The sequence below is a fragment of the Dermacentor variabilis genome, chromosome 5 (genome assembly GCF_050947875.1).
Source record: "Dermacentor variabilis isolate Ectoservices chromosome 5, ASM5094787v1, whole genome shotgun sequence".
Lineage (NCBI taxonomy): Eukaryota > Metazoa > Arthropoda > Arachnida > Ixodida > Ixodidae > Dermacentor > Dermacentor variabilis.
The window spans coordinates 16,081,892-16,107,103 of record NC_134572.1 but is presented as its reverse complement, the minus strand read 5'-3'; the positions used below and the strand labels follow the sequence as shown (position 1 = coordinate 16,107,103).

Sequence of the window (25,212 nt, the reverse complement as noted above, 5' to 3'; positions counted from 1 at the left end):
AGCCTGCTTCACCTCTGCCGAAGGTCGGCCCGGTATTGCGCGCTACCTTCAGGATCACCCACATTGTTGCGCGCGGACCCAACGAATGCACTGGCGGTACAGGTATACAGCGAAGCTGTATACCTGTACCACCAGCGCACCAGTCCGTCAACTGAGCTGCGATCCGGCATACCCAAATTGTAGCCGTATTTTCCCCATAAGCTTCGTTAAATAGAGCGAGACGTTCAGTTCACACTGCTTTTTCGAAGCTTTCAACGCAGTAAGTTACACGAATAATTGTTGAAGAATCGACAGCACTTAATTAAATTGAAAAATTCGTAAAATCTGGTTACGTTAAATCAAGGTTTCACTGCATTGACCGAGGGAAAACCCCATGGATTAGCATAGCCAGCCCTAAGCAAAGCGACTATTCTGAGCACCTATATAGCTACGTGCATGACGATAAGTCTAAATTCTCTGCAGCTGTCAGCAAACGGAAAATAGTGGGGCCAGGCGGTACAATGGACGAATATGCGCGTTCTGTGCGGCACTTGTGCGCAGGCCGAAAGTGATGAGAAAGAAGCGCTCAGGCCAACGACAGAGGGCGTCCTCACCGCGGCTACCGAGACCCGATTGGAAATCGAGCGAGGTGGGGGGGGGGGGGGGGGACGCCATCGCGCGACCAGAGGCCGACGTTGCAGATGGAAGAAAGAGCAAGCGAAACTAAAAACAGAACAAAACAGCGAGTCGAAAGGTGCACGTCGAAAGGTGCCGGCTCAGCACGCGGAGACAACGCCGCACCACTCGGGACCGGCGCAGTGTTGTGCAGATCCCCGGGGCGGGCCGCCAACGCAGCACGTCGTATCGAAAATAAACATCGTCACGCCAGAGCGTCCGCGTTGTCCACGGTTGCCGCCCACCTCGACGCTCGCTGACCGCAGAGCGAGGCTTCCTTCCGTTCTCGGAGACGCCGTGGCGGAAGTCCGGCCAGTGCGCGGTGCTGCCGGCGTTGGGTTTCGCACCCTTTTCTCTGTGGCGACCGCCAGTTCAGCACGTTCCTGCGAGGTGCTTTAACAATGGACGCAGCAAGGAGAGAAATACGCGCGTGGGATATCGCTTTTACTTGGACGCAGCCGGGCGCACGGGAAAGTAGCACGCTCCCCGAGCTGTCCCGGGAATCTCTGGGGCGGTTCTGGTGATTGAAGTGGCAGACACTGCACAGTAGATGAGCGGAGTACCAGTGCCACTGTGTCAGTGACAGTAACAGTTTAGTAGCAGCAGTAGTAGTAGTAGTAGTAGTAGTAGTAGTAGTAGTAGTAGTAGTAGTAGTAGTAGTAGTAGTAGTAGTAGTTAGTGGTGGGTGGTAGTTAGTAGTAGTAGTAGTAGTTAGCGGTAGCACCACCATAGTGTTTCGTACAATAAAATTAACTAAAGTGGGAATTCTGGCGCTGCATTGGTTCAACCAACATGACCATCATTGGTAGTACATGGATATGTCTGATCTTCGTGCTTGTGGATTCAGACGTTCTTGTGGCCTTATTTATTACGTTTTATACTCCTTCATTGTCGCAAATTTCAGAGAAATCCATACTTTTCGAAGAGCAGAAGACGCTGCAAACGCGCACAATCGCTACTAACTGCAACTATTCAGCTTGTGGAGGTGGCCAAATCGAAACGCGACAAGCGCGTCTCAATGCACCGGCTTTCTCGCGGAAATTCACAAGGGCGTTGCATGCCGCTCGTCTAAGCATGCTGCCGGGGCATAATGCTTTCAATATCGGCTTCTGTGCTAGAGTCCCTGTGCTCAAATCCTGCCATATTACAATTTTAATAATGTTTACTTAATTGTTTATGACAATGTACTTTGTTGAAAATGACGAGCTGACCAAGCCGTTTGGAGACAGAAGGACGAATGTGAGGCAAGTCCATGAACTTCCCATAATTCCCATGCTGGCTCCCGCAGACACTAGCGCCAGAGTTCCCTCTAGTAATTATTGTTTGAAATTCTATGGAGCCGTACTAGAAAGAATGTAAAGAAGGGCCTGGATAGAAGCATGTGGAAATATGTAAACATCACCGGCATAGTAGCTGCGCTCCGTAAAACAACACTGACTGTGCGTCCGATATCCGAGCGAATCCGCGCCGCTATAGTGCGTTCCCGCATCCCTGGCGCAAGGCTGTCGCGCACGAAGCCCCGAGGCACGAGCTTAATTACAGCCGCCACAACTGAACAGCGCGACAGCCGCGCGCCCGCAAAAGGGTGAAACCCACTGGGATGCAACGTGCAAAGCGGGGAGGGCGCCTCAGAAAAAAGAAAGGGGAAGTCTGTTCCACTATTTTAAAAGGCAGGCGTGAGGAACGGGCAGAGAAACGAAAAGGACGGCACAAAACACAAACGCCTCGAATGTTTTCCCCACTGGGCTCGATACTTTCGCACTTTCGCTCCGCGGCAGACGAACGAAGCAACGCCGTGGCACTTCAGTAAGAATAAACAAATGCTAGGATAATAAATAAAGCCTCCAGGAACTTTAAGGCGCTCGGTGCGGAAAAGCACCTTCTCCTCTGCGGCGCCTAAGGACGCTGCGCGCGGTCTCTTCGCAAACGAATGACGCCGCGTACAATCTTAGAGGCGTAAAAAACGAAATTAAGCAATTATGTGGGCAAGACAAAGCCGAGGTCGGCGCGCACCCTTCAGTGAGCACAGGCCCGCACCAGCGGGCAACGAACGCGAAGAACGTTTCTCGCGTAGCCCGCCACAAATCGCGAAAAGCGAGACATCTCGCAACTCCCTTTCCGGCGTGGTGGTTCGCTTCTCCCGCGTTCACGCGCTCCTGCGCGCGAGGACGATCATCCGGGGTCGCACTTTCACGCTCATCGCCCTGCAGCGCGCCGAGAACTCCCCCGACCCTGTGTCGCCAAGACGCGCCTCAATTCAAGAGCGACCGAAAGGGGACCTCTGGGTGAAGAGCAGCGCATCCCATTCCTCCACGCTATTCAACCATTCATAAACGTGGAAGTGCATAGCCCCATCGAGGCCTTGTGTTTAAGCGACAGTAGAAGAAACGTAACTGAATTTAATTACGGTGTAACACAATATGAAGAACAGGACAGGAATTATTTGGTCGTATATTAGAATAAGCATATATTTTCGGATAAATACAGAAAAAGGACCCTCTTTCCTGTTCTTCTATTACTTCATATTATTTCGCGTCCTATTACATCCCAATGACCATGAACCAGCTAGCCCAGCAACAAGCAGTGATACGTAACTGAAACAGCGGTGCGTCTTCGCTTAAGACAACTTTGTGCAAAACGCTTGGCCGCCCTGAATTAGAGTATACGCTTGCGATATCTGGGACCTTTTCTTGACTATCCTCACCCAGGCTCTTGAATTTGTCCAGAATCGAGCCATTCGTTTCATCCTATCAAAGTCATGTTGTCAATCTAGTGTTACTTCAATAAAACGAATCTTAAATCTACCAGAACTCTCTTTGCGCCGCACATCTTCCCGCCTCGCTATTTTTAATAAGATTTATCATTACAATCCTATCTTAAACTCATCGTTTTTTTTTTAAGTCCTACAGCTACATATCTCTAGATGGCCACCATTACAATGCACGTCTGCGAACTTGTCGCATCAACTTGTATCATTACTCTTTTGTGTCAATAACCAGTCCAGATTAGAACCACCTTCTCACCTCAATGGCCACCGTTACTGGCCCAGAAAAACTCGAAATCGCCTTACATGATGCCTTGTGACATTTTTAGTGTTCTATTGCATATTTCACATATATCGTACTGCTGTTTTCTGTAGTGCCTTCGGGCCCTGAAAGTATGTTTAATAAATAAATAATAACTAAATAAATCTGAATGGACGGCTGGGAAATTGGTAGCGCAATGGAGCAGCAAACACGACGTATTCTTTTTTTTTTTTAATTTTAGACCATTCAGCCTACAATATAGAGATTTCTTGTCCCGAGTTTCGCGTCTTTCATGCCTCGCCGTGTAGGACAAAGCAAACCATATTCTTGGGCAACTGGTTGTGTGCCACAAGATGCTCCGGCTTATAAAACCTATACAGGCGGTGTGCCACTCCATGGCTACGCCACTGGGTTACGCATTGCATACGATCAAAAATCAACGCAATAGCGCATGCTTTGCGTATGGTTGTATAGCAGTTAATTAACGGTTTCCCTAAAGCTTCGCTTCACATTGATTCCAAAATGCGCGTTGCACGTGCATATTTTTCCTAAAATTTGTATATACCAGGGAGGTTCAAATCGTGAACTTGGTGATATGTGGATACCACACTCTTTCAGAAGAGATGCCCACACAGTGCTCGTCCTCATTGGATTTCATGAGCGAGAGAGCCAAAAGTGCCGCCTCAAAGTTCACTGCCTCCGGTAGAAAATTTCGACGAATTCCTTTTGCGAACATTTTAATTGACATTCAGCTTTCGAGACGAGATGTATAGCTGGCGGTGAGGCAATTTGACACACGCCTGCCGTGATATTACCAAGTGCACGCGACCGTGTTGAAAGAGCAGTCACTTCCTGTCAACATCGGGACAGGTCAAGTAATAAGGCCTGGTGCTATCGAAATCGATAACCGCTCCAACCGTTCGCGTCGAAGCCCGCATGGGACGATCCGCAGCTGATTCTACCAGAGCAGGTGTATAGGTTGAATACACTCCTGCCACAGGTTGGCACCGATTCGCTGAAACCGTTTTCAAGCATACAAAGTACGGCTTTGCTGTCGCAGCCCACGAAAACAAAACAAAAGTAACATAGCGCGTGTCTCGATGGCCGAAGTGTAAAAAAATTGCGCAAGCAACAACCTTCACTAGTAAACATTTCGAAACGGTCCAGCAGAGCACGGTTCTCATTTTGTTTGGACTCTGTTAACATTGGCCGGGAGCGCAAGCCGCCGCAGCTACTGCATGCATGGGCAGGTCACCGTAACATTAGTGGCTACCGCTTCACTAAATGGACGTGCGCTTAGAACGGATTCTGGGAGGCAAACGTCCACAAATGCGGAGGAAGGGGGACAACGAGGAGCGAGTTAATCTGGTCGTGCGCGCGCATTCCTCGAATCGGGCAGCGCCGACAGCGCCACGGTTACTGCTGCCTACCCCCCCCCCCCCCCCCAACGCCGTCCGACCACGACGCCGCGGCGACTTCGGAGGAAGCCGTTAGCGCGGCCGCGCCGGGCGGTCAAGCGCGGAGACCCGATGACGCCAGCCGTAAAGCGAACGAGCACGCCGCTGCCAGCGGTCATAATCCTTCGTATAGGTCGGCACTTGGCAAACAAGTCTTTTTCTTTTTATTGAATGCGTCTGATTTCTCGCGGGCACGGCCGCACTAAATACGTAAGAACGTTAACTTCACGATCCAACGCCTGGTTTCAAGTAATAAGCAAAGAAGCAAGAAAGACGGTGGCACCAAACGCCGATAAGTTTACTAGTGCGAAAAGTGAGCACGCCCTTTCGCTGCAATGCGCGTGCGTTTTCCTGCATTAATTGGGAGACTTATTTGCGTCGAGGTCACGGCTGGTCTCTTTCTATGCCCGTATGCATATACAGTGAAGTGCTGGACGCATCTCACCTCGCATCCCCACAAAAGCGGTGACCCGGACGTCCTTCAAGCACGTAACCTTCTGAGCCTTCGATCGTGGTGCCGTGGTTCGCCAGAGAGCACACAATAATGATATTTACTTCTGCATATATACCACCAATTTTTTATGTATTTTTAAAGCGAAAGCTTTTACTGGCCGCGAACTTGCGATTTCGCCGTGGCGGTGCTCCGAGGAGGCACATGACGTCACAACGCGCGCTTCGCCGCGGATATCTCTCTCTCTCTGGATGGATGGATGGATGGATGTTATAATCATCCCCTTTGGAACGGGGCGGTGCTTTGCGCCACCAAGCTCTTGCTATTATACTGCCTAATGTCCTACCTGGGTGAAGCAATAAAAAAAAAAGAAGAAAACGCTATGAATTCCCCCAACCAAATTTTCTGATCCACTATTGCGCACTGTGCGTTTGTACGTCCCCGTTTTTTGTCGTTTCCCTACTTTTATTCCACCGATCCTCCAATCGGGGGCTCTTACTAATCCCTATTTCGAACACGTTTACTTTTCCACTGCTCTCGCTTAACCCAAGGGCTTCAAGGAGGCCAGCGGTGCCTAAAGCGACCACTGGGTAGACGTCTTCACATTCTAATAAAGCATGCTCTATGGTTTCCCTAGCTTTACCGCAGCGAGCACATGCTTCTTCTTCCTTCTTATATCTCGCTTTATAGGTGCGTGTTCTAAGGCATCCCGATCTCGCTTGGAAAAGTAATGAGCTTCCCTTTGAGTTATCATAAATGGTTTCTTTCCTGATTTCGTTTTTTTCTCTTAAGTAGTTACTCATGACAGGTTTATTTTCCATTGCCGCCACCCATGAGATTATTTCGGCCTCTTTGACTTTCCGCTTGACGTTTTTTGTTGCTGTGCTGCCCACCCTACAGGCCGCATACTTGCTGGTAAGCTTCCTGGTTCTTTTCCTCCACTGTGAGCCAATGTTTTTCCTGTACAGATACCTCAACACTCTCCCAGCCCATTTACTTTCTTCAATATTCCTCAGTCGTTCTTCATACTCAATTGTACTGCGAGCTTCCCTCACTTCAAAACTAGTCCAGCGCATATCACCCTGCACAGCTTCATTTGTAGTCTTCCCGTGAGCGCCCCATGCGAGGCGTCCCACTGACCTTTGGTCCACATCGAGTCCTGATTGTACCACTGGTTTAAAGCAAACAACCGCATTTCCAAAAGTAAGTTCTGGAACCATTACAGCTTTCCACGTCGCCCGGAGCACCTCGTACCTATTTTATCCCCATAGCACCTTGTGCTTCATTATGGCTGCATTTCTCTTCTCCTTCACTGTTATTGTTTGTTTCCTGTGTTTCCACATATCTATTGCCTTCGTTTATCCATATACGAAGGTATTTATATTCTGTTACCCGAGGTATTTCCTGGGCCTGTATCGCCGCTGTCTGTTCACTGTTTTCATTAAGTACCATAACAATTCCGCCGCTGCGCAGCGCCGCGCCTTTCCGCCTCCGCCGTTTGGCATGATGTCACACCGCGTTCCTCGTCGTTGCGCTCGCCTCCGCTCGCTTCGCCAGCTGCGTCGCATGCCTGATAACATGTCGGAGGATCGAAAAGGAGAGCTCGCGTGCGCCGCAACCACAGTTGAGGCGGCAGTATGGACGGCGACAATTCTGATAAGCAAGAGGAGGCCTGGAATCGACATCGGAACGAGATGAAGAGTAAATGAATCGCCCAGGAAACAGACGAACAGCGCGCCGAACGACCGGCTAAACGCCGCAACATAGCTAGACAACCAGACTAACCTGGACTTGCAATCAAGATTAACTAAGGCTATCCCTTAGCTTTCGCTACGTATATCCTGGCATAGCCGATCTAAGCCACTGCCAATTTTTCTGCCTTCAGCTGAAGGTACCAAAGGATGACGAAATTTAACTATGTCTTCCTGGCTTTCGTTATATTTATTTTCGTTATTTCACGCTCCCAATTATATATCTATAGCAACGCTGAAGCCTCGTGAGAAGGCCTGTTCACAATGTCCTGATGGCAACGTGTCTGATGGCAGCGCGCAAATTTACCATCACACTCAAGACACCTGAACTATTACGGAGCAAAGGGGCAGACACCGTCACTCGGCGCTTCTTGGTGAGTTGCCCTCAGGCACTTGCCCAGTTCAATTCAGCCTACAGCTACGGCAACACGACGAGAACAGGCGTACTCAATACGGCACGGCCAATGGCCAGATATATTCTTTCTTTTTTTTTTTTTTTGACCACGCATCATGTGGCTCCCCTGACGTTATCTGGCGCTGGGCAAATCTCACGCAACAAGTGCAACCGATGTGGGAACATGCATGGCATGTAACGGAAGAAGCTCCAGCCCACACGTGCTTTTAGCGATGTAACGAGATGCTTTGAGTTACAGTTGTTATAACCAAAGCCTAACAAAAAGGCATGCGTATCACTAATGGGCTAGCTAAGTTTTCGCAATGAGCTAAATAACCCATTTGCTAACGAGCAAGCATCATTAACTTCTGTCCACACGTCAAAAACGCGCCGAAAAGATTACGCGACCAGTCATCAAAACAATCAAAATGAAGCAACAGTTCTACCAACAATCCTAACTACAGGTTTCAAAGCACTCGTCATTTATGTGATGTACAAACAAGCTCGAATTTGTATCACCGAAGTGGTACTAAACTTGCCTCATCATGTCCACGCGAAAATCCGGGATGCAAACGAGCCGCGACTACTTTGCATTGTGAGCAAATCGTCGAAAAGAGCAATGAGTGTAATGATAAATAAAGAGATAAAGTGATAATAATTGCGGCAGAGACGAGCCAGTGCGTGATTCCGCCATAATTGATCCTTTATTTAACAACACTCGGCATGCACGTAGCGACAACGACCGCATGAGCGCTTACGTTCGGACGACACAATCAAACATACAGAGGCCTCATTGTGGTCGACGAACGTACTCTGTGTGCATGGCGTGTCGTTGACCTTGCCCAGCTTATGTCGGGTATGCGAATAAACCGACCTCGGAGACCAGTAAAACGAGCAAGACCAAGTAGACGCTCGCCCGCGCAGGAGTAACGACACAGAAGACCTCAGTGGACGGCCTTTGTTGTAGCGTCCGACCATTCGCGGCCTTTCTTTTGCCAGCAGCGTGTTCTTTTATGTTGATTCATTGATACGTGAAGTCGCTCGCTTAGGATACTTCTTTTCGCCGCTTCCTGATCCTCTGCTTATTTTGCTGGCAAATATATCGAGGGAGACAGCGTCTATAGAAGACCAAGTCAAACGCCGTGAATACGCAAAGCAGTTGACATCCTCTATAATGTCAAACAGTGGATTAGAAAGACAGAAAGCTGTAGTTATCGGACATTCTCCACATACATTCATTAATCAATAAACTGCAGAAAAGCCCGGCACGATGGTCGCCAGCACTTCGAACGTCATCAAATAAGATAAAATCCCTGCGGCAGCTAATCCAAGACGCGCACTCGGCGGGCCCGTGCCGCGGCAAAACGAGTCTCCTCGCGCAAGGACACTCGAGCCCGGAGTCCTGAGAGGACGACGCGGTGGGAGGCAACGCCCGATGCGGCCGCCCGACCATCCGTCTCGTCATCGCGCGCGACGAGCTCGGCCCCCGCTCGACGGCTCGCTCGGTGAACGCGTGCAGCACTGCGGCGAGACGGGAGCGACGCCGCATTCGATCGAATCGTGCACACGACGCCTTTCGCACGAGTGTACGCGGCTTGCTATTGGCGCCAGCGCGCTCGCAATTCTGGCGTCGAATGTACTATCGGCACCAACAGCCGGCTGGGCGTTGATACCAGTGAGCAGTGCTGGTACAAGGGCCATTATATTAAAGTACAAACCATTTCAACTTTGCATTCCAGTAGAGTTCGAATGTAGCCACGTCCTGGTACAGTTGGAACAAAACGTGCACTAGATGGCAGGAACACCGTAAAATTATTCCCGAGCGCTAACTACATAACTACATTTTACATCGGTTCATACGTCCGGTCTGACTATGAAAACACTTTACAGGCGCAAATAGGTTCGCGATATCGACTCCCAAAAATATAACACTGACAGTGGCTTCCACAGCAATAGCCTGTCTTTTATACGTGATGCGAGAATTAAAGCGGTTTTTTATTTACTTATTTTCTTTCATCTTCGACTGGCATCATTCGCTTCGCCCCTTCCCTTGGGCTAACTTATATGTTTTAGGAAAGCAAATAACCTGTTCAAGTGAAGTAGTAGCAGTTAATGGTTCGCGAGGTCACTGACGCTCCTTAATGACGTGCAATCCAATGCAGTCAAGAAAGCCAGCAGTGTGATGGCGGACCAATAACGAACTTTCATTACCAGTAACGCTGCACCATTTTCCTGCGAGAACGCAGACGCCAAACAGTAGCAGTATAAAAGGCGACCTCCCGCTGCTGCGAATGCATAGGCATGCACTGTCCGGGAATAAAGCTTTACCCGGGGAACGCCGCGCGTGCCCTCTGTTCGACCTCCCTGCTCGGGACGCGCACGAGAGATTAAAGAGGTCGCCGCAGTCAACACAATTACAAGACACAGCGGGAGGCTCTCCACAGCGTGGCAATATCAAGGACCAGAGGCAAGTGAAACGGATTCTCGGCAGCAGCAGACACACTCGCTGAACCGTGATTTGTTAGCTGCATTAGTCGAGAACATGTCATATTAAAATGCATCTTCCTTCAGTAAACTCAGTCTAGCAGACTTCTGATACATATAACTGCAGAAGCTACAATAGTCTCAGTTTGATAGCAGTGGTTTTTAGCACCAATAGCTTAGCGGCCGCGGAGCGCGCAGGTTGCACCAAAAATCCAGTTTCTGCGCACTCTCTTTGCACCTTAGGCCCACCAGCAGCCCTTGGCAGATGGCTGGACGTTTCAGCGCTGCCTTTCGGTTTGCATTTTATCGTCCCGTACGCAGCAACACGGCGGGAAGGCGCAAAGCTACACTTGCGAAACAATATAGCCGGCAACCGAAAGGGTAGCACCGAGGTATATATGCCAGACACTCCCTGCGCGCCAGCGAAGACAAAACTCTGGCGACAGTTGCACAACTCGCAGTCCCCACGGCCTGCCGCAAACGAGGCCCGTTTCAACGTCCCCTCGCAAGGTCACGAATGCCACGTGCCAAGCAAGGCTCCGGGATGAAATGGCGCCCGAGAAGAGATCGTCCGCATTCGTTCCGCGTATGCGGCTGCATGCGCCCATTCACTTGGGAACACACGCGCAAGAAACGCGGCCGTCTACCCCCCCCCCCCCCCCACTAGGTGATGAATCCGGCCGCTGAGTAGCAGCAGCGAGGCGTCTCGAGGACGAGCCACTTCCCTTCGGGAAAAGAGGGAATCCCTCCGAGATGAAAGGCTTGGACTGCGCAAGACGGCACGGAGAGCACGACACAAAGAATACCGGCAGAGTGTTCGCTCTGACTTGTAAATGCCAGCATCTCCCTGCAGCAAGCCGTTCGTGTGCTTCTTCAGCCGCGCGCGCTCCGCGAAGAACGGCGGCTCGGACTGCTGTAATTCAGGACGAGCTTTCCGGTCCTTTCAGAAGCCGTCCCACCGTGTACTTCTGTTAGCGCAACGTGCCTCCCCTACCACGACGCACCACGTCCGACGAAGCTGGCGGGGCTCTCGCAAACGGTGGCCCAGTAAAAATACGGCCAAGGCACGCTTACCTCGAGAAGCAAATATAAGACGGAGAGGAAATTAACGAGTTCTCTCATCACGCCAGCAAGACTGACTTCGTGACACGACATGCTAAAACCGTAGTCCGAGTACTTCACGTGAGGTACTTGAACGCTGCCTTCTATGGCACCGACCGTCGCTTCAAGCTGACCTACAATATTTTCAGAACTCCGCTGGTGTGCTTAGGGGGAACCTCGTGTGCAGCCTAAAAATTGAAGAAATAAAAAGTACATACCTTCGTACAGCCGCTACGTTATACCGATGAAGAACCTATTCTCACCGTAGTACTCCCCTTTCTGACACATTTGAAAGCTAAGCTACGCCAAGATACTTACTATATACCGAAGTGACCGAAAATGCCAACGAGACAGTCATAAGCTTCTACAAACGCACCCTTCTGTTTGCAACATTTATCGCATACTGTCGATGCCGGCGTCCTTGTAGCCCCCTTGCTTGCAGCAGTGACCCGGGGCCCAAAAAGTAATGAAAGCCGCTGCCAAAAATATGCTACAAACAATCGCCTAGCTTTGAGTTGCTACAGTGGCGCGGCAAGTTACCACTTGAAAAGTGTCACAACACTGGGCGAGCCGTGATTCTTAACTCAGTCTACACCTTCCATCGCCGCGACATCTACACAATTACTTTCGTGCGGTATCAAAACGACAAACGGCTGTCATCTCTCGCTTCTTATACAGTCCGATGTCACATTACGCTGTATTTACGAACTCTGAGAGTAAAAAACAGAAGATCGAGTTCCGGGTAGAAGGGCGACGACGTCCACGAGTACCATGGACCCAGAACTGTACTTTAGAAACGTCCCTATATCATCGCACAAACGCTGTTACACAAAACACACTCGAGTACAGGGCGAAGGAAGTGTATAAATACATTTGGCACACGTCATATATTAAACTGTTTAGAAAAGGTTCTGCAACACGAGTTCAAGACGCTGAGATGTTCTACATGAAGTTCCTACCCTGGAAAAAAATTCCGAAGCCCCTCTAAGCATTTCCCATGTTCCATGTTTCCTTCGGAGATCGACGCGAAATACAGCGCTCTCATATTATTTACTTTCTACGTCGCCTCCTCCAACAAGCCTCTTTTCACGGTATGAGTAGTGTGGTATGAGTGGTGTTCGTGGTAAGAATATGACTTCGATTTATTTTTATTTTATTTTTTTCGTTAGTGATTCTGCGAGGCGCGTTCACACTTGGAGCTTTCCTGTGGCGTGAACAGACGGCTGGTATAAAACGATCCAATGAAGCCACACTTCGCTTCCAGCAGAAGAGCTCTGAAAGTAAAGGTCAATAAAGCAAATCGTTCGAAGAAATAAGTCACCTCCCTATACGATCGTCTCCGACGTTCCGCTGATGACGCAACCTGTAGTACAGGGAAGTGCAGAAGCCGCCATAGCCTCGCTCAAGACTCACCTGTGCGATGCCCTGAGTCACGTGTTCGCTGGTAGGTCGGCTCCGGTCGTCGCTGCTGCTGCTCACGCTGCGCAAACGAAGGGAAGCAAGCCGAGCCGCCGTTAGACGCTTTCGCTGTGGCACGCTACATTAGATGGATGCTAAAGAGGCTCGATAATTGTGGGCTAACAGCAACCAGCGGGAAGCTTCCCGTTCATACCTTAAGCCCCAACAGTTAAAACGGCGAGGCAATACAAAACTATAATTAATTTTAATATTTGGGGTTTTACGTGCCAAAACCACTTTCTGATTATGAGGCACGCCGTAGTGGAGGACTCCGGAAATTTTGACCACCTGGGGTTCTTTAACGTGCACCTAAATCTAAGCACACGGGTGAAAACTATAATAATAATAATAATAATAATAATAATAATAATAATAATAATAATAATAATAATAATAATAATAATAATAATAATAATGATGATGATGATGATGATGATGATGATGATGATGATGATGATGATGATGATGATGATGTTCACGTTCAAATGAATGGCTTGCAATTTCAAAACCTCTTCAGCATCCCACAGCGCACTACGCGCATGATCCGTGCGAATGTAATTTTCCTTCCCCCACAATAATAAATATACGCGCAAAACACAAATAATAAACACCGGACGTACTAAGCCACTGTGGCTTGTCAGACTGTACCCAGCAAAAATTAGCGGAGGCTCATAAACAACGCAATTCAACGCAACAAGAAAATGGTAAGATACAACAAACCTTCAAAGAATGTCAGCATAAAGAAAATGTAAAACTAACAAACCGAACTAGTCAATAAGTGCAACGCAAAATTCAAATAATAGTTCCAAATGTCATAGCAGATATTAACAAACATTTTTCTTGAAATACCGTTTTAGTGATCGTCTATAGAACTGACGAAATAGTGAATAGGCAGAGATAGACATTATAGGGGGGGGCGGGGGCATACAAAGAGTGAAGCTAATCTGATGAAAAAATACGGTGTCGTATCTCCCTGAACACCATCGTGCGCACACGTGCACACATATGCGTGGTGTTTCTCATAGGCTTTCATTTTCCTTTCCTGTGTGTAATACATTTCAGTTCGAAGTCAACGCTCGTCCTGTCTTTCTGCACCTGTGCCCACGTTCATTCCCGCGCTGTACATCTACGAGGGCGAATCATAAAGTTTCTGTCCCTATTTTTAATAGCCAAAATAAAGTACATACAGGTAATTGCAAATATACTTACTAATCTACGTACCTTACACTATTTTCTCACATAGTCCCCACACCGGTTCAGAACCCCCCCCCCCCCCCATTTGTCCCATCGCAGCACTAAATTTGAGATGCCTCTGTCGTCAGCCAGCGACCGGATCACAATGACATAGATTACATAGACAATAGGGTAAAAAAATGCAGCTGCGGCCTAAAAGTCGATCAAAAATTCACAAAATGCAGAACAGGTGTTGTGTACCGGTTTCCGTTTACCTGTGGCAACATGTACATATATAGGACAAACCGGTCGGTGCATAAACACCCGTCTAAAAGAACATGAACGTTCTCTCGGTAAAGAAAGCCATTCGCACTTGTCGAACCACTGTAATCTATGTCATTGTGATCCAGTATTTTTTAACACTAACATTTTGCTTTCAGATAAAAAATAAACTAACACGTGAAATCACAGAAGCATTTCACATCAAGAAGTGCGCTGAAAAATGCATAAGCCAACCATCGGTTGTAATCACTGAAAATGAATTTGCTTTTTTAAATACTGGTTGAACCTTTTTAATCTGTTTTTAATCTGTTTCTGTTTATACTGACAACTCTTGTTGCACATGCTGTTAAGAACGGCCAGCTGCAGTGCAAGTTTGCCAGCCAGTTACGCCAGCGGTGGTAACCTCATCTTGGAATGCCGCTGCCAACCTCTAGCCTCGTCGCCGTTGCGAGTGAAGGAGTTCGACGAAGCCCCTCTGACGTCGGCTCCGGACCTTTACACCTGTGTGTGTGTGTGCGGCACGTGTATGACAGCCCTCATCCTCCAAAAGGGCGGGTCACCTTGAATGACGTCGAACTATGACGTCGAGTAGAGAGCTTATAAGCAGCTATTGTCGGCTGCTAGTGAGTGCTCGTCATGCTCGAAATGTACTAGTGAGCTGTGTGCTCGTAAGCTGTTTGCTGTATGTTAGTCTTGCGGGCTCCATATGGGAGTCACGCTATACACTGTCGATATATGTCTGGTCTAAGATGTAAATAATGTAAAGAAATCCTGTTCACCGAGTTCCTCTCTACGACCTTCAACTCCTTCAAATGGTGGCAGCGGCGAGATCGTCCGACGACTCCTACATCTGGTTGACAGCGGTGGGATCGTCCGACAACTCTAATAATGCTCAGTGCTGATAGCTTGGGTATACATGTTCTGTATCTTTCCGAAAATAAAATAATTGTGAGTAAGCGCTCGTGTGTCTCCCTTCACTGTGCCCTTGTCAATTGTGCGCGCAATATATTTTACTATGAATCCACCCATTAATTTCGTCACTGTTTTAGGAAACGCGATTACAACGTTGCCGCACGGCAATAATGCGGTCATGGCCGTTGAGTGGCAAGACAGGTTCTTGTGCCCAAGCAATGAAGAATACCGACTACCGTGCATTAGCCAAGAAGCAGACAGTTTTAATATCGCTTTTAGTGAATAATAACCAAATTAAAACTTATCATGTATAGGCATAAGTGTTCCAAGGACGTCGCGAAAAAAAATTAAATTGTGGGGTTTTACGCGCGAAAACCGCTTTCTGATTATGAGGCACGCCGTAGTGGAGGACTCCGGAAATTTCGACCACCTGAGGTTCTTTAACGTGCACCTAAATCTAAGTACACGGGTGTTTTCGCATTGCACCTCCATCGAAATGCGGCCGCCGTGGCCGGGATTCGATCCCGCGACCTCGTGCCCAGCAGCCCAACACCATAGCCACTGAGCAACCACGGCGGGTAAGGACGTCGCGAGCGCGTGGGTCAGGAGTGCGATAGTGCAATGTATATACGTGGCCCCATACCACGGTATAGTGGCGCGTACAGCTCTTACCGGAGCCAGCGCGTGACAAAGCGATCGCGTTCAACCTTCCATTTGCACATGCGAAGTTCTGGCACCCCTAGGTGCACCGAAATCGGTATCCACACCAAGTGAGAGGCGTTGAGTATTAAGTATATGCTAAGCCAAGCGGAAGAAAATCGCACTGGCGCATCAACGGTGCAGGCCGACGCTGCACTTTTCTAGAGCGATATGGCGCTCAGATTTCTATTATCTTTTTTTTTTTAGTGGATTACATTAAGACCAGCGCACGTAAACCCAGCGGCTGCGCAGCTGCCACGGTGTGCAACCGTAGTTTCACAGGCATCTTCCCACCAATTCTGCAGTTATTCGTTTACTGCGCCGAAGCGTCCGTGCAAACCGCGACAACGCCGATTCTGCTCTCCAACATCAAGCATCCACGCATACTCTGCGCGAAGACGTCAATGACCGAGAGGTTGCCCCGGCTGGTAAAAGGAGTGCGACGGCTGACTAAGGCTCCATCATGCTTGCTTGCGCTGTCTCCCGAAAACTGTGCAGCCAACTCTTAAGCCACTTGTGCGTTTAATATGTCGAATTCACGAGCAGTTCCGCACGTGAGCACGGGATTAGACAATGGGACAAGGCGCCGATCAAGCAGCCTTGCAAGTGAAAGCGGCCCCTGCTGCTCAGTCGCCCGCCACAGCTTGCACGACGCTGCACGGTTTTAGCTTTCCTCTGACGCTGGCCTGCTCTTATAATTCAAGGCAGACTCGCCAGGGCGGGCGCTGAGGTACCCGCAGACATACACGCACAGACAACGAAGTGATGACATCCTTCAAACTCTAAAAAGATTTCATTAAGAGGGAGAAAGTAAAAAAAAAAGAAGAAGGCATAAAAGCGCCGGAAGAGCGCTGCTCTCGCAAGTCTGTCCTCCCGCAGAGGAAGCTCTCCCTCTCGCTATCTATTGCGCCGTCAGTTCTGACGCATATGAGGAGCACGTCACGGGGCGAATCCGCTCGCAGTCGCGGCAGCTCTAATCCTTTGGCGCCACTCGGTGCCCACGTCGCTGCTGACGTCCACTGCCGGACGGATTTCAAGCGACCGCCGAGATTAAATTCATCGTCCAAGAGGAGACGCGCACTGCACCATGAAACCAGATTCCCGCGGGAGTTGAACCACTGAGAGCGCCCCCAATGCAGCGCCTCTCCTCAAGTGAGAGGCGCTACCGGTGCGCGTTGTCGTAATAGAAGGAAGCTCGGAAAGAGCAAAGGCTAAGGAGAGTATAAGCAAAGGAAGTGCCCGTCTCGACAGAGATCTCAGAACGGCGATGACATATATATCACTAATATTTCTTCATATCTAAGTATATGCTCAGTATTGCCTAACAAGAGCTAACCAGATAGCCTCGTTGGTACGGCGTCTCTAAAATGAACACATTCACAGCGGACGCGTTTATTGGTCGTCTGAATGTAAGGTCGACTTAAATGAGGACAAATAAGAAAGCTTTTGCTCCCATTTTCCTTTTTTTAAAGCCAAATTATAGCTGTAAATGCGAAGTCAACATATCCATTCCCAGTGCTGGATCTTTTTTGGACCGGCCCGGCCTTATCTGCCGGTAGCTCCGCGGCACGGCGCTGCTTTCAGTTGTTGAAGACATGGCGGTTGTGCTTCACACGTTCACGACGTACGGGCAACGAAGTGTGATTCGTTTTCTACGGAAGAAGGGACGAACTCCCATCGAAATCAACAGGAAAATGCAGCCCACGTATGGGGAAAGGTGTCTGAATAAATCAACAAATGTGTGCTGTTTAGTGGCGAAAGGGCCAGGTATGGCCAAAGAGCGCCATGCCAGCGTTGTAACTTCGTGCGTGCTTTGTAACTTCTAGAAAAGATATGTCCCATTCTACCCCTGCCACTCCCAAGGAGATAAAAAAAAAAAAGGTTGGTTGGATGCATTAAGCGATGTTCGAGGAGGGGGACATGCATTTCACCGCTAAGCTCCCTCACAGGCAGCAAGAAAGGATGTCTTACAGAGGGACGATTATGGAAAAGTGTAGCACCCGTTATATCGGTAACGGTATTAGAACATGAATATTCATGATTAGACTGTATTTTGATAAAATATGTGAGGCTCATGTATGTTCTCTGCAGATGGAATGACCACTCATTTGATTGTACGTGTAAGCTTTCAATAGGGTTTGTTCTGAAAGCGTCAGTGGCTAAGCGGATACCTAGATGGTGGACGGGATCTAGCATCTTTAGCGCGCTCGGAGCGGCAGAGTTATATGCGACGGCACCATAGTCCAATTTAGGCTCTTGTAAAGATTCATTAAACACTCCCTGTCGCTACCCAATGTTGTGTGGGATAGAATTTTCAGCAAGTTCATTCTTTTTTGGACATCTTGCTTTAAGATATTTTATTTGTGGAATGAAAGTAAGCCTGGAGTCAAGTAGAATATCTAGAAATGTATACTGTTTGTTGACAGGTATTTGTGTTCCACACAGTTCTACACAAGGATCTAGAACCAGGACTCCTTCCTTGTAGGAAGAACATAAGTACTTCTGTGGGGGATGATTTTAAATCCGTTTTTGTCTGCCCACTTGGACACCTTGTTCAAGCCCTGCTGTTCCTGTCTCTCGCACAACGCGAGGTTACAGGATTTGAAACTTATTTGAATGTCGTCCACGTAGACGGGAAAAAATTGGCCGGTGGTAATGAAGCACGGAATGCGGTAATCTTAACAACAAAGAGTGTGCAGCTGAGCACGCCTCCCTGGGGCACGCCAGTTTCCTGTATCAATGGATGCGACAATGCATTGCCGATTTTGACGCGGAAGGTACCAATGGACAAATAGCTTTCTATTAGCTTTAGCATGTTGCCACGGGTGCCCATTCCCAACAAGTCTCTCAAGATTCTGTAACGCCACGTTGTGTCCTACGTCTTCTCCATATCGAGCAATACGAACAAGAAAAACTGTCTGCGTAAAAAATGTGTCACGAATATTTCCTTCAATGCGCACAAGATGATCGGGTACCCACCATGGTTGCTCAGTGGCTAGGGTGTTAGGCTGCTGAGCACGAGGTCGCGGGATTGAATCCCGGCCACGGCGGCCGCATTTCGATGGGGGCGAGATGCGAAAACACCCGTGTACTTATAGTGCAGGTTAAAGAACCTCAGGTGGTCGAAATTTCCGGAGTCCTCCACTACGGCGTGCCTCATAATCAGAAAGTGGTTTTGGCACGTAAAACCCCATAATTTAAGATGATCGGTTGTGGACAGCCCTTCTCTGAAGCCACACTGATAGGGATCATGCGTGTTGTTCAGTTCAAGTAAATGTAAGAGTCACCGTTTAATCATTGTTTCAAATAGCTTACAAAGGCAACTTGTTAGAGCACCTTAGAGTAACTTGCCACCAAGGGTTTTACCCTGCTTCAAGACAGGGACCACAATCGCTTCTTTCCATGCAGATAGAAGGTTCTCGGTAGCCCAAATAGTGTTGAAAATTGCGAGTAGTGTAACTTGTGTGTCAGTGTGTAAGTTTTTTGTCATGTCATACAGGAGTCTGTCAGGACCCGGTGCTGAGCTCCAGCATGCGATCAAGGCAGCTCTTAACTCGGCAATACTGAAAGGTCGTTACATGGTTCGTTTTGTCGGCATTTACGTACGACAGGCTTACATACTTCTATTTATTTGTATTTAAGGAAGGATTGTGAATATTGGATTTTGCTTGACACACGCTCAAAGTATCCCCCAAAAGAGTTTGCCTGGTCTTGCAAGGTATTCTCTCGGTCTTTCACCACAGGCAACGGATGTATTTGCTGCTCTTTTAGCTTTCTCAAGCCATTCCACACTTTTGCCACCTGTGTGTAGGAATTTATACCCGAGAGGAACCTCATCCAGCTTTCTCTCTTTGTCTGACGCCGTGTCCGCCTTGTCTGTGGTTTAATGTTTTTAAATTTAATTAGATTTTCTGCGTATGGCGATCTACGCAATGCGCCTCATGCCTTATTCTTCCCCTTTCGCATCTCTATACTATCCTCGTTCCGCCAGGGAACATGTCTTTTAAGTGGACCACTATTCATTTGTGGGATTAACTTTTTGGCTGTATCAATAATAAAAGCGGTAAAATGTGCGACAGCATGATATATACTAAAATCATTTATAAAATCTCGTGGTACATAAGTCGATTCTTTAATATGTTCCCAGTCAGCCGATGCTAATTTCCAAATAGGAACATAGGGAGGGTTGTCATGCTGCATTATTGAGTTTAAAGTTACATGGAAGTGGTCACTTCCAAAAGGATTATTGATGACATTCCCTTTCAGATGAGGCAGAAGAGAAGCAGAGCCAATTGCTAGATCTATCGATGAATACAAATTGAGTTGGATGCTATAGCAGGTCGGCTCCTTCTTATTAAACAAGCAGGCACCAGATGTAAGAACAAAATTTTCAATGAGTTGGCCTCTTACGTCGCATCGTGAGTCTCTCCACAACGCGTTATGCGCGTTAAAGTCACCCACGAGTATGTAGGGTTCCGGAAGTTGACCTATGAGGTTATAGAAACCTGATTGTGTGAGATGATAGTGTGTGTGTGGGGGGGGGGGGGGGAGGGGGGTACATATATATGGAACAAACAGTACGCAACTTATTGAAAAGAACCCCTACCAAGGGGTGTCTGCAAGGCTACATGGCGACAAGCTACAGGCTTGTCTGCAAAGATTGCTGTACCGCCGCACGAGGCGTTAGCCTCGTCACGGTCTTTCGGAAGATGGCGCATTGGAGAAGAAAGTTTGTGTGTGTTTTAGATGTGTCTCTTGAACACACAGCAACATTGGATTATGTCTATGTAGGAATTCTTAACATCATCGAGATTGTGGAGAAGTTTCCTGACATTCCAATATAATATTTGTGTATCCATAGTGAAAGTGCTTTGCGCTGTGTGTCTGAGAGAAAAACTAGGTTAACCCGCCAGGAACTTTCCAGGCCGTGTGACGCAGAGTTTGTCTTTTTTGGCGCGCTCCTGAGAGGTATACGCCGATCCTTCGGCGTCTGCCGCCGGTGGACTTGAAGATCACCTCCGCTGAGGCGCTGGATGCCCGGTCGCGGCGTACCCTCGCAGGTGTTTCGGGCTTCTCTGCCCGAGCAGAGGCCCTAGATGTCGTAGAGCCCGCAGGCACGGAGGACTGCTGGCTCATCTTGTTGGGTAGCGGAACAGTCTCGGCTGCTACCGCCGAGGGGTTGACGGCGTGACTGCTGGCACACTTGGTGTGACTTGGACGGCCGCCGAAGAATGTGACGCTGCCCCTCGCCGCGTCACATAAACGTAGGATGGATTGGATGAATTGTGAGTCATGGAAAGAAGTATGCGTGCTTCTTGGAAAGAAATCTTCAATTTGACCTTTAGTTCGATCACTTCCTCCTCTTTTTTTTCCATGATGGACACGGTAGCGAGCAAGTGGGGTGATCTCCATCATAGTTGACACAATGGGCAGCAGAAGTGCAGATGTCAGAGGTGTGGCCACTTGAGGCACATTTTGCACAAGTAGAGCGCCCTCGGCAGCTTTCAGTCTCATGCCCAAACCGTTGACACTTGAAGCATTGGCGCGGGTATGGGATGTACGGTCGTACGCGTATCTTACGGTATCTTGTTTCAATGTATTCAGGCAATTTGCTAGTTCCAAAGGCGATAATCAAATGCTCAGTCGGGATTTCCTTGTCGTCGCGCCTTAGTTTAATTTTTGTACATTTACAACGTTCTGATCTTTCCACCCTTCGAGCAGTTCAGTTTCAGTCAATTCGAGCAGGTCATTTTCCGAAACGACGCCACGGACAGTATTCATGGACCTATGTGGACTTGAGAATGTCCACGAATGCAGCAAAGGTTGGTGAGTTTTGTGTGTTGGCGGCTGGTCACAAACCTGCAGCAGGAGGTCGCCGCTTGACATTTTTTACAGCCAGGGCCTATCGTGTCTGTCAAGCATTTAGACACTACGAAAGGGGATATCATTCGGACAGTTTTCGTCACGCGTGCTCACTATGTATTACACGATACCTGGGAAATGTTTCTTTCTGTTGGATAAAGAACTTGAAAGTTTATCAGTGCACACACTCCTTAGGGAGTGATTAGGGAGTGTAGGAAAATTGCTAGTCACAAAATAACATAGTATTCGGCAGGCATGCCAGTCGCCCTCCACGGAGCCCAACTATAGGGGACGCGACAGGACTTGAGATATTCAGTTCTGATCACGCCAGCGGTACATACCCACTATAACCCAATATGAATAACCTTGGTCATGTTACACAAGGTTAACCCTCCCTGTCTGGAAAATCGGAAGTGATACAGAAGTAAGTAGAGGACAGGAAAGGGAGAAAGTAAGAGGGAAAGACGAAGATTGGAGAGAAGTACAGGAAAAGGCAAACTACCGATTTTCCCCGAGTGGGCCAGCTCGGAGGTGCCGTCTATGTGAAGCAGAGGCCAAAGGGGTATGTTGCCTCCCGTGGAACCTTAAAGGTCCGAACACCCGGCACTGGCTCAACCCCAAGGATCCCCGTTTCCCCAGACACGTCTAAGCCGTGCATGGTTAGACGCGGAGGGGTCCAACCCTCGCGTGCTCTGGTACGTGGTGTGACAACACACCAAACATCTGCTGACGCAGAGGCCCCTGCGGGCTGAAAGGTGTCTCGCTTTGGAAGGCCGTGAAGACTTGCATGACAATGAGCGTTCGTAGAGGCTGCGAACGCGAGTTCTACCACAAAGGCATCTCAAACTTAGCGCTACGATGGGACAAATGTCTGAACCGGTGTGGGGATTATGTCGAAAACAGTTTAATGTACGTAGAATAAATAGTACGTATATTTGTAATTACTGTATGTAGCTTATTTTGGCTAATAAAATATAGGGGCAGATACTTTGACTCATCCTCGTATAATCTGACATTTTCGATCTCCCGTAAAGAGTGCAGCAAGAAACGAGACTGCTTACTCGTAACGTGCTTTTAAACCTATGCCTCTCAGCTTTCTTTCTGGCCACCTGCCTATTCCACCACAGGAGCACGCAAGACGCCCGTCACTTTGGTATAGCGCACAAAAAAGTGAACAGACTCAAGAAATGAAATGCGCGTTACGACTATAACATCTACAAGGCTGATATATAAACGCACTGCATGTCTTCAGAGACCATACTCAACTTACAAGAAACTCAACTGTCTTGTTAGCCCACCACCGCGAACTATACTACGCTAAAAACGAAAAAAAAAAGAAAGAACGCAATGATGTAAGCAGCATTTTCTAGATCAATATAGCCACCCCAAAAGAGAGAGACTCATTCACCGTTGGACAAAGCATTGTAACTCAGCCGCCAAGCCGTGCGTGCACTCTTGAAGAGAGACCCGGAAGGTGTTACGAGCAGTAAACACCTTGCTGCCGCACACACGCCTGATTCTCTGCGTAACACACCTGATTTCATTTGTGTTCTTGCCTTCCGAACCAGCGGACCAAAACTATTTGTCCAAGTACACTTCCCACGGAGGCTGAAGTTCCTTTCTTCTCATCCAACGCTATTTCCCCCAAGGCCAGGAAACTTCCGCAATCCGCAGGAAACAGAAGGTAGTGTCGCAAGCGGGATTCCGGAAGTAGTTCCGAATAAAGCTCTGGACAATTCCCCATCGCCCTCGGCTCCGTGTGGCTTATCGCCACCGACCAACAAAGATCAATAAGGGGGGATCGTCTGGAATACAAAGGGAATTACAAACTCGGCGCGATTCTCTGCTGCGCGCTAATCGGCGAAACTGTACGAAGGTAATATGTAACTATCGGCTGAGCGGCGAATGGATAATGTGTAATCCACGTTGCGCACTGTTACCGACGGCGATGAGCGAAAAAGGGATGAGGTTGTTCAACAAACTCTGTACTATAATGAACGCCACACGATCCCGAAGTACGGCTAGCTGCGAACCTCATTACATCGGACCACAAGAGTCTAAGCTTCAAAACATCCAACAGTTATACATTGCAAAAGCGAACGCCTCTCAGACTTTTTGAAGCAAGCAACACTCTCGAAAAAAAGAAAATTAAGTCAGCCGGCTTGGGTGATTCCTCTAGCGCCGAACTGCACTCACTGCGACAGCCAGTAGGCTCTAACAGCATACGCTGTAATCTCCATGATTACGGACAGCCCAAGGGCAGCTCAGATAGAATTCGCCGAACTTCAACGTTGTCCTTGTGGCATTGCACACCATGAACTCGCACTAAAACTCGCCCAATTTCCTGTTCTTGCGGCCGCCATCTTCTCAAGAAAAACTTCTCTGTTCAATATGAAGTATATATTGACTGTTACGGCCTCCGAAATATGTGCACAGACACCACCACTCTCAGCAGTCCGTCTGGAGCGCAAAAAGCTGTCATGAATTATACCAAGCGCGAATGTTGCATGATAAAGCAGTGGTTAGCGCGTAGGGCACCAAAGTGCACATTGCTGCAAAGTTACGCGTTTCATCTCAGTGACGGTAGTATAAGTGCTAAGCGCGTAAGCACTCATTTGACTAAAACTGCGAGTATTTTACCGATATGGCGCATCAAATTACACATTACAGCTCTATAATAAAATCGTTATTATGCGCCCTTTAGTTAGCAGTTACGTGTGTTTCGGATATATATATATATATATACATAACAGTGCGGAATTTAAAACAGTCCACGATAACAAAGAGCGCTGATGTCACGGACATATACCACGCAAGTGCACTTAGAAAGGGTCGTGACTTTTTCTAAAGCGTGACAACACAGGAATAGTGCTGCGTGTGGACGAGACGCCCACAAGTGTCAAACTTCACACGAATCCCACACGACGACACTTGAAAAAAAAAAAAAAAAGAGGAAGAAAAACGATGACGACCCGAACGATGGCGGCTGAGCATTACTTCACACATTTTCTCAACCGTAAAATCCGCAAAATTCCTCATAAATATTTGCCCTATTGTCACCCACGCTATATATGTAGGCTTGTAGACGCACGCAGTGCCAGTAATCAAGAAACAGGGAGCCACGTCATGACTCTGCTCGTACGCCCTTTCATGAAGCACTTGGTGCGGTTCAAGAGCTACGAGAATACTTGCAGGCCTTCAAATCTTACGCAAATCACCATAAGAATTCGCGTGACGTAGGTGGGAGGGGAGGGGGAGGGGGGTTGCTTGCGATCCGGGGACTCTAGAAATGACGACTAAGGGGCAAAGGTTCCGGTGGCAGGAATTTTGACCTGCAGATGCTGCTGCGTCTTCAACACCAGCGCAATGAACAACTGGGACGGGCACGAAACTTATTTTAGAGAACCCACGCATTTAATGTCGGACAGGAACGGTGCTTCTCATTGCAGATTACTCAAGAGTTTGGGGACGTGCACAGATGGAAGGCCAGGAAAGGGACGAGTCTCGC

At 48.3% G+C, this 25,212-nt stretch overlaps 1 protein-coding gene across 4 annotated transcripts in view; it reads right to left on the bottom strand.

The window, feature by feature from the left end:
- LOC142582302 (uncharacterized) overlaps positions 1-25,212 on the bottom strand; it is a 560,510-nt gene that overhangs the window by 366,600 nt on the left and 168,698 nt on the right. For 3 of the 4 annotated variants that reach the window (XM_075691856.1, XM_075691858.1, XM_075691857.1), the window contains exon 17: positions 12,732-12,798. In XM_075691856.1, the coding sequence (XP_075547971.1) occupies positions 12,732-12,798 (67 nt within the window). Of the gene's footprint in view, positions 1-12,490; positions 12,593-12,731; positions 12,799-25,212 lie in introns of those variants that run through there. The other variant, XM_075691860.1, reaches the window with a different exon arrangement.